The sequence below is a fragment of the Fulmarus glacialis genome, unplaced genomic scaffold (assembly GCF_000690835.1).
Source record: "Fulmarus glacialis isolate BGI_N327 unplaced genomic scaffold, ASM69083v1 scaffold36478, whole genome shotgun sequence".
NCBI classification, from domain to species: domain Eukaryota; kingdom Metazoa; phylum Chordata; class Aves; order Procellariiformes; family Procellariidae; genus Fulmarus; species Fulmarus glacialis.
Genome location: NW_009229523.1, coordinates 3,115 through 12,898, shown reverse-complemented (window position 1 = coordinate 12,898; position 9,784 = coordinate 3,115). Strand labels below are relative to the sequence as shown.

Sequence of the window (9,784 nt, the reverse complement as noted above, 5' to 3'; positions counted from 1 at the left end):
AACCCTATCCCAGCCAAAACCAGAACAGCAAGAAATAGTGAACCTTCTCCTCAGGACATTTCTGAGCAGTCCCACTCTCTGCTACTTGTCATAGGCTTCTCACCTTTGGGACTGCAGCCTGGAACGCTATGTCCTTAATTGGTTGAGCTGATGTGCTCAGCATGGAAAGAACCATCACCAGCACATCTGGTCGGCCAGGAGCAGGGTCTCTGGAGAAGTGGAGCATAGCCTTGAAACCGTTCCTATCGTACACAGTAAGTGGACAGATACTGCCTGCCAGAGACAAAAGGAGAATCAGAAACAAAGCATGGATTCCCCTCCCTTCTGAGGGCAGAACAGCAAAGACAGGATAAGGAACAGAAAAAAGAAATATGCATACAAACTTTTACTTCCTCCAGCAAACTCACAGACCAAGCAGCATACAACACGTGCCTGTGATTTACATTCCACCTCTAAGGCAGAGAAAGAAATCTGAATGTCTAAATTAGAGATTTAGCAGCTCAGATTTCAACAGTCAGCTAGAGACGTCAGTATGAATCCAACAGAGACACGATGGGAAAAGCAAAATGTAACTCTTCGGCACACGCAAGACTTAGCCCCTTATCACCATTGCCTGATAAATCCACACCTGACTATCTCCATTCAGCCCTTTGAAACCTCGTAAATTCTTCACTTGAGAGACTGAAGTCAGAAGACAATCAGGTCAGAATATCTTTGCACCGGTCCTCTTCCAAAAGCAGCAATGACCAAGGCTCTGCAGTCCTCCTAACAGGACGTGCCCTGCTCTGAGACACTGGGGTGCCATGCACCCAGGGTAACACCCCATGAAGTGGTTGCAGGGCTGGGCCACACAGTGCTGAATCAAAAAGCAGAGGTGGAAAGAACAGCTCTGCTTTAGGAAGCGGGACAACTCGCCCCCCCCCCCAATATCTTTTAAGCCTCTGGAGAAGAACTGCTTGAAGCCTGATTAAAGGTGCTAAGGGCAAACAGTTTAGAAGCACATCACAAAGGTTTGCCAGGGCAGGAAACTTCTGACTTCTGAGTAGGGAGGACAAGGACATTTCCAGGGTATGATCCCTAGCACTTGCTCAAATTCTCAGATACATTAAGTCCTTCACATAACAGTAATTACTTTTGTCCAGCCAACCTGATGACGCTACTTTGGCTTGCTCCCCTGCAAAAATCACAGAAGAGCTCTAGTAAGCCTCTAGTAAGCAGAGCTGGGGCACAGAAATCATTGCACTTACTCGGTGTAATTGAAACTAAAGGGACAAAAAGGTTTTCTAGAGAAGCATCATGGGAAGCTGGATGCAAAGAGGCAGCAGGCTTCAGCTCGTAGCCTAGGCTGGAGAACGAAGTATTTGCCATTGAGCTATTTGGAAGATCTGGAAAGGGCAATTTCATTGGTGATAAATCCCTGGAAAGAAAAGCATGTAGAAAGCTTATATTAACTGGGGAGACTACAAGATATATACCATCTTCTGCTGTGTCCATTTTGTGTTCCCAATCCCTCGTCACTTTTAGGTATAAAGAAGCACAAGCTTACACTCTCTGAGTTCTTGAGAAATTCAAAAACGGTCTCTATTTTATATGGAAGAAGCTGCTGTTTCAGCATTCATTAAGGCAGATTTTGATTTCTGTTACTAACACAAAACTGTTTCAGGGCTTCGGAAGTCTACTCTCCCCATGCACAGACTCTCTGGAGCTCTAGTCAGTGAGATTAAAATAAGTTCTAGCTCAAAGGAAGCTGGGAATCTCCAAAAAAATTTCTTGGTGTGTATTATGGCAGACTGGATAAGCGTATCGTAATGGTCACCTGCTCTGAAGATCTGTGGATGATTAATTTGGTTCACGAACTGTTAGGCTTCCACTGAATGCCTGGAAACTACTTTGTCACAGCCTGAAGAAAGCTGGGGAAAGTATTTTTTGAGTCACAGGTTATTATAAAAAGACCTGACTGTAAGGTTTTTGTTCCTTTAGCTCAAGATCACCTTGTTACTAAGCCATGGGATTTGTCTCCCCAAGTTTCTGACCCTTGGAAGGCCCTAGTGTGCAATTACACAAAGTGCAATTAACAGGTGCATAACTGCTGCTTAAGAGCCAATGTGCCATCACTAACCAGTTGTAGTTGAAAGGTTTTCCTAAACCTCACTGCTGTAAAAATGCTGTAAAACAGCATTCCTCATCTGCAGAGTTTGCTTACAAAGAGAATGTCTTGGTCCTGGATGGTGGAGAGAGCTGATCAACCAGGCCCTGAAATTCATTCTTCTCTGAACAGCTGTCTTCCCAGCTCTCCTGCAGTCCCAGTGTTTGAACAGCACTTACAATTTCACAATATCCATTGTGTACAGCAGTCTGAAAAATAAGGCACTTCTGGTTCATGCTATAGAACATGAGCAAAAATGACCTGTTCCACTGAAAAGAATCTCATTTTTTAATAACACTACTTAAAGTAGAAACAAATATGAGTAATCTGGTTGCAAACTGCAACTGAGAAATTCATTGCAGAGCAGGAGGACTCCAGTTTCCCTTCAGAACAGAGCGGTATTAAAAAAAGGCTGCCAGAGAAAGCTAGGAGATCAAGAATCCTGTCTGATTTTTGTCCTTCATACCTTTCGGACTAACATACCTGAGGATTACTCACCTCTGCTAAGCCAAAATCAGGTGATGGTTTCTGTACAACAGGAGAGTTGCCAAGACCTAAGAAAGATGCCAAAATGCCACCAATCAATTAGAAAAAGCAAGGATTTTCCATAGGTTCTTCCTTTGTTGTCTAACAGCAGTTTGACTACAGTCTAACACCATTAAAGAAACTAAATTCTTGAAAACTTATGACTTTGGCTGAAAGGGTCTACTTTTTCTAAGGACCGACATTAAAGTCAAAGTTCTCCTATCTTTATTAAATGTCACAAACCGTAGTAACAAGGGTAACACTGTACTGAATTGCACATACAGACCTAATGATTTTAATTCCTCATCAAGCAGACAGGTAGAGGTTGTGCTGCCGTGTCGGGAGGCGGTGGTTGTGTTCGCAAATTGGTCTGTAGGAGACTGGGATGTTGCCTCCAGTTCGGAGAAGTCAATCAGTGTATAGCTCTTCATACGTCTTGGGGCTGTCCGGCATGCTTTGGAAATAGCAGAAAGAGTTAAAGAGAAACCTCCTGAAAGGAACAGTGTATTTATGGGTACAGGCATGCCCAAAAGGACTCACAGGTGAAGAACTTCAGGAATATTTTCTATCAACCACATGTAAAAGAAAATGATGGTTACATAATAGTTTTCCTGTGTTATAGGATTTTTCTCCACCTTTATTCTCTGAGAATACTTGACAAGCAGGAGCAGAGCTGTCGTGGAACGCTGCAGGATGCTCTTTACCTGGTGCATCGGCAGAGCTGGTGGCTGAACCTCCTCCACCACCATCTTCATGGCTGGCTACAACCTGCCTGTACTGTCCGAGCGCCTGCGTGAGCTTGTCATTGGCCTGCAGTATCTCAGCTGGAAAACAAGAGAAGAAACAAAATATTAATGTTCTTACACAAGAGTCAGTTCCACAGCACTCTCCAAACTGCTCATAAGAAAGGTACAGTGCATCTAAGGACCTGCCTGGAGCAGTCTAGTGGGGCAATCCGCCTTAAGATCCTGGCTAGTTTTTCATTCCATTTTCTGAAGTGCAGCATTTTGCACACACATCTGCTGGTTTCAGGCCTCTCTCTCATTTATCAAGATCACTTTGAAATCTGATCTTATCTCTAAAGTACTTACAGTTCCTGCCATCTCTTATGCACTTTCTTATTCTCTGCAAGTTTTCTGAGTGTACTTGAGTCTGTAATCCAGCACTCCCCAGCTGAAGAACCCTGGCATTCATGGGTATGAATGAAATGTTTGAGGCACAGCTGAGTTCTTACGGTTGCTGTTTAAGATGTCTATTCAGCGAGGCATCAATTCAGTCAGGTTTTCAAGGCATATGGACAAGACTGTGAAATGCAATCCTCTGGGAAGGGCTAAATTTTACAATTGTGGAATTTAAAGGTTCTGCTCATATGACCCTCCTCAATATATTACTTAAGAAATTAAAAAAATATTCTCCCTTCTGTGTTGATAGGCAGGGAGAACTTCAATCTCTGTAGAGAAAAAACCTCAAAAGCCTTCAGTTCTCTGAACATCAGAACTCCAAAAACTCTGAAAACCACCTTGGCTAGAAGAAACTGGATTCACTGTTTAATTTTGGGCTCCAAGTGAAAATTCATAGCTTCCTTGGAGAAGAGTGGGAGGAGATTTATGCCACTTCCTATGAGCATGGTTTAAAGGTGAAAGTGGAAAGCTTTGCCAGCAGGGTAGCACGTGCCTAAGCGTTCCCCCTCTCAGAGGAAGAGCATACCCTGCTTGTCAAAGGAAAGGTAGACAAACTTAACCGCAAAGAAATCCAAGGACGGTGTTGGCTCTTACCTAGAGCCTCATCGTCATCAACTGTCTCACTGGCAAGGCGAAAGAGCAGCGGCCTGAGCTTCTCACAGCGTTGAAACAGAGTCTATGGAACGAAACGTTTCACGTCATTGCTCAGGTGATCCCAGACACTCTCACTGTCACACTCTGTCCCCGCAACCACCTGTAATCGGTGATACGTCTAGAACACGAAGATGCACTTTCTGCCCAGGTCCGGACAAAGGGTATCAATGCTGTGTGTTGCTCCACTCTTAAAAATCCACAGTGGCCTGGAAGTAGAGCCACTGGAACAAGAAGGCTTTGCTGGTATCTTCTCAGCAATCACATCCTCTCTATGCATACATAGGTAAGATAGATCAGTGTAAAATTACTCAATTTAAAAGCATCCAGAAGTGAATAGATCAATCACAGTACTCGGAGGGAAGTATTACGACCATCAGTTGCAACTACCATCAGACAATGCAAAGCCGTTATGGCTCTCTTCTCAGTGTTTTAGGAAGCGAGGAGGCACAGAGGCAGCCACTTTTCCAGTCTGAAAGTAGGGTCTCTTCCATCTACAGCAGCAGCCCTCCCCAAAGGGATCTAACTCCAAACTCTGCCATTACATGTAGCCACAGGAGAAGTTCATACTACAAAAACTCAGTTGTCTAAAGTTTTTTTAATCAGAGTCTGGTAGGCATCCTAGTGGAGGTTCAGGTACTTGGAGGCCATAAAGCTATTCTGACAGCCCTATTAGTGACACCAAATGTTTCCTCAATTCACTGATACTATGAGCAGCAGCAGACCAGTGAACTGTGGGCAGAAGGGGAATCACAGAAACCATTGCACAAGCTGAAGAACCCACAGCTTTAACCTTCTCTGGTCAGATCTCATCACACCCACCTAACCATGCCGGGGCTCAAGGGGATTCCCATGTGATATGCCACTACTGGAGGAAGAACCATTTCCCCATAAGATACTCCGAAGAGTAGCTAACCTGGACAGAAACTCAAACCAGCACAGCAGGAGACGGTTCCATTCCAACTTCCATTACACTGACAGGAGGGACGGTTACTCATCAAATACATTGGAAACTATTTGCTGTGGTAATGCTGTTTCCCTGGCAGAAGCTGAGTGCACCATGCTGCCCTTTGAGTCCTGTTGCCCTGGGCCCTCCCAGCCATAGCCAGTCAAAAGAACCTCTTATGCAGGAAAAAGAGCATTTACCTGTAGGGTCTCCTGATCAGATTTGGATAATTCTTCTCTCTTGTAGTTTTCCAGTAATTCATCCATATGTTTAACATTCTCAGAAACCTCACTGATGGTATTCACTCTTCTGGACATCTTAGCTGACTTTTCTTGTTCCTTTGATGAAAAATGAAATAAAAGCAGATGATGATTTGGCTAATACAGCCAGTGCACATGCTTGCCTGGGTCACTCTGGATCACTCCTGTTGGGGAGTTGCTTCCTACTCCTTTCTTATTGCAGGTAGAGGAGGCACAAAGCAGCGCAGGTAAGGACTCAGCCCACAACAGCTCCAGTATCAGTGCTGCACCACACCTCCCTGCCGAGGGTGAAGATGGAAACCTCCTGCCCTTCTCAGGGCACCCGGGCCAGGGTGCTGGTGCATACGAATTCATTTCACCACAGGCACGAGTAAGACTTCAAAATTAGAGTTGGGAGTTGGTGGCTTCTGCCATACAAAAGGATACTCTCAAAACTGCAGGAATTTCGTTAAACCAGACCAAATCTCCTATTTATGCAGAGAATTGGGGTGCCCTTTCAGATGGAAAATGAAAACAGATGCACCAGATGTGCACACATACACATTGCTTGTAGAAAAGAAGCAGTTCTGTATAGATGTGGCTTTCTTCCACATGGGAACTGAGTTTATTTTTGAAAACTTTCTATCACTAATGCAGTACTACAGCCAGGATCCCACTAAAGTGGAAGTCTCCTGCCATACAGGCTCCTGGGTATAAATATTCCCTCTTCCTGGCAATGGCATATTTTAGGGAAACAAAACAAAACAATTCCGCACTGTAACTTGGGAATAACAAATACTAAAAATCGTCCCTCCTCTGGGGCAGCTTAAACAGTTCACCTGAGACCGCTGTTGCAGCAAGGTTCCCATTACCACCTCTTGGTGTTCCCTTTAATACCAGTAAGGTGGCAGGCACTATGGAGGTCAGGTATAGAGGGCCCACTGTCAAAAACTGAATTGCCAAGTCCCCTCCCACCCTCCCCGGCTGCAAACACAGCTTCTGACCGGAGGAGCTCCCTACCTCTTTAATCATGCTCTTGATCAGACGGTTGGCAGCCTGCAGGTCTTCAGAGTGGTTGCTCTTTAAAAGCCTTGCTAAGAGCTGTTGAGGGGAGAGCATTGGACAGCAGTGAGCAGCAGTCTCTAGGCACTATACTACAGACACACACCACATAAGAGCAGATATTGAGAGACACCCAATGTCGTAATAGTTTCTATAATCCTGGAAACATGTGGGCTCATGCCCCATAATCTAATCTAGATTATATTGCTGCCTCTTACAGCTGACTCCACACACTCTTTGGCTGTTTTGGAATAGGATCTCTCTGGCTCTGCAGAACTTCTGTAAGACCTGGAGAAACCCTTCCTCGGGAAAGTTGAATAGGAACTGAAGTTTTTCTATAAAAAAGTTTCACTTTTTACTAACCAAAATTTCTGACACAGCATCAAAGAATTCTCTAGCTGTAGCAAGAAGTATTAGCATTATTCTGAAGATATTCTGTCTGAAACAGCAAAAGCTCCCATAATATGACTGAGCCTGTTTTCTCATCAGTACAAATCGGAGTGGGGGGGTAGGCATGAAAACCCTAAGGTTTACCTTGGATTTCTCTTCATCTGTGTCAAAAATAGAATTTTGAGGTCTCGGAGAAGGGGGAGGTAAAATTTTGTCTTCTGGCAATTTGGGGTCTTCTTTTACAATCCCTGGAATGGGTAACAATATTTGTTCAGTGATGCCTGAGCTGTTAAAACACCAATGCTCAACAGTGCATTAGATTTTGCACCTATTTCCTTCACCCCTCCCCAGAACTTTACAGAATGAGATGGAGAAGCAAGGAGTCGCCTTAGCACACACCCAGTCAAAAGACTTCCCTTTCTCCCTTGAATTAAGCACAGGCCAAATGAGATTTTCAGGGTCGAAATAAAATTCGGATGTGCTGAGCTCCCTCTGGGTGAATTGCTAAAATTCTCCCATAGCAAGAGCACCAGGAGATGCCAGTATTGGCCTCCGAGCACGCAGGACTGCCACAGTCAGTACGGCCATAAAACGTAGGGCACCAAACACACAGAACCGAGTACCAAAGGAGCCCGTATCGTCGGCAGGGATTCTGTGGACGTCTCCCCTCCTGCCTCTCCGGCCAGCGCTTGCAGCAGCCACCGACCGTGCAGGCGCTGGATGGGCAGCGGTCCCTGAGAGCTGCCTGGCAGGAGGGCGCCCAGCACCCTGAACGCCTGCTCAGCACCCCAGCCCGCAGCAGCAGCTGCACAAAGGAAAGGCAGTGATGGCGAGGAAGCTTTCCACAGCAGGACTCGGGGGAGGGCTGGCAAAGCCATTTGATGCTCAAAGATGCCCAAAGCAAACCTGGTGGGAAGCACTTAAAAATAAATTCCTAATTCCCCCGAACTTCCACAGAAAGCGTTACTTCTTTTTCTAGTTAAGCTATGAAACTTAGTACCTGGGATATCAAGATGGGATTGGACAAATTTCTGGATGACAATACCATTAAGGACTATTAAATATGATGGAATGGATGAAAAATCCAGCTCAGGATCTCTCTGAACCCATCCCTCATAATCCTGGGAGAGTATTCCAGGGCAAAGGTCCCTCTGAGTTTGCCCTGTACCTCTTCCCTGCGCAACAGTGGTGAGCACTGTGTGAACAGAGGCCACAAGGCTAGCCTGATCTTTGACTCAATAAGGCTGTTCTTTGGTAAATCTCTTTAAACAGCTACATGCATCCTTAAGTACCCGAACAGCTTCCTAAGTGTGGCCTTTGTCCTTTTTTCCTTACACACAACATTCTATGAAAAAAGCTGAGTCACAAATTAGAAAGGACAGATATCTGTGGTCTGAAACCGTGTGACTTGGAAGACTAAAAAGGAAACTGAAATAACAGAACTAAACCTTGTTTCTTCAGCATCTGATAAGCATCCCGGATTTTAACTTCCTCAGGAAACCAGACTGTCCAACTGAATATTACTTCTGTGACTCTTGACTTGACTTTTTCTGAAGACCAGGTTCCATAGTACTGATAACAAAACAAAACAAAAAAGTAAAGTAAGACAAAAAAGATTAAAACCAAAGAATTAGTGCCAGGTATGGCATATGGATCCAGTCCCAAGTTGTTTGTGTACAGAAACCAAGTAGCAAGTGGATTCCTAACACTTTTTTCACAGTGTTGTCAACTGTGTATCTTGTGGTATAGGAAATAGTGTATATAGCTGTGGCTGTAAATGCAAGGAATGCTACTAAGCGTATGATAATTACGTAAGTATTATATGACAATCTAAATGAAACCATTTCAAAACTTGTCTGATCAGTTATTGAATCCAAAACCAAAAGCAGGTTTTATTTTAGTGAAAACAGTTCTGTGCTTGACTTTAAATATTTCCCTTAACTGCCTGCAATGCAAATAGCACCACTGGCCTCAGCCAGACCAGGACAAATGAAAACTGAACAAAATGAGAAATGAAAGTTATTGTCTTTTTTCAGCATCTGGACGTTTTCTCTGATTTCTCCCATTATTGCCTACAAGCACTCACTTTAATGTATTATAAAAACATGAGGAAGAATGATAAAAACCACACACAAACCTCTGAAACACCAGGCATTTTAAACTCATAAAGCGATACCTGTTTTTCAAAACAGCAAACAAAACTCTCTGTAATGATACATTCTTTAAACTTTGTTGTTTCACTGAAATACCTTTACCAAACCTGGGACTGACAGAAGAGGCTTTGCTGCTCGGTTAAACATTTCTCTGAAATCAGCTTTTTGCACCTCTTGCAAATCGAGATGATGTAATGGAAAATGACGCCTGTACAAGCGGTAAATGTGTGCAGGACCCACTAAAAAGGGGAATCGATTACTGAGTTGCTGAGACGGGCATTTAAGAAAGTCGCAGGCCTGCTATTTGATGCAGAGAGGAGCAAGGCATGAAGATCACGCAGTCTCTGATAAAACAGGTCTCCATTTTTCATCATGAGAGGCACTGCCAGGGGACCCGGTGCATCCACTCTGAACTCACAGCTCGCTCAGCTTCTCAAACTAAACTTCTCATTTCTGATGGCTGCTTCTCTTCTCAGGAGGCAGCGATTGCA

The 9,784-nt window shown here is 44.2% G+C and overlaps 1 protein-coding gene across 1 annotated transcript in view; it reads right to left on the bottom strand.

Moving 5' to 3' along the window:
* Positions 1–103: 103 nt before the first annotated feature.
* GGA2 (golgi-associated, gamma adaptin ear containing, ARF binding protein 2) overlaps positions 104–9,784 on the bottom strand; it is a gene marked incomplete at both ends in the record, with an annotated part of 12,117 nt that continues 2,436 nt past the window's right edge. The window contains 11 exons of the mRNA XM_009583884.1: positions 104–273; positions 1,248–1,417; positions 2,204–2,355; positions 2,645–2,700; positions 2,958–3,125; positions 3,376–3,495; positions 4,447–4,528; positions 5,650–5,787; positions 6,709–6,789; positions 7,285–7,388; positions 8,589–8,712. Of these exons, the coding sequence (XP_009582179.1) occupies positions 104–273; positions 1,248–1,417; positions 2,204–2,355; positions 2,645–2,700; positions 2,958–3,125; positions 3,376–3,495; positions 4,447–4,528; positions 5,650–5,787; positions 6,709–6,789; positions 7,285–7,388; positions 8,589–8,712 (1,365 nt within the window). The remainder of the gene's footprint in view (positions 274–1,247; positions 1,418–2,203; positions 2,356–2,644; positions 2,701–2,957; positions 3,126–3,375; positions 3,496–4,446; positions 4,529–5,649; positions 5,788–6,708; positions 6,790–7,284; positions 7,389–8,588; positions 8,713–9,784) is intronic.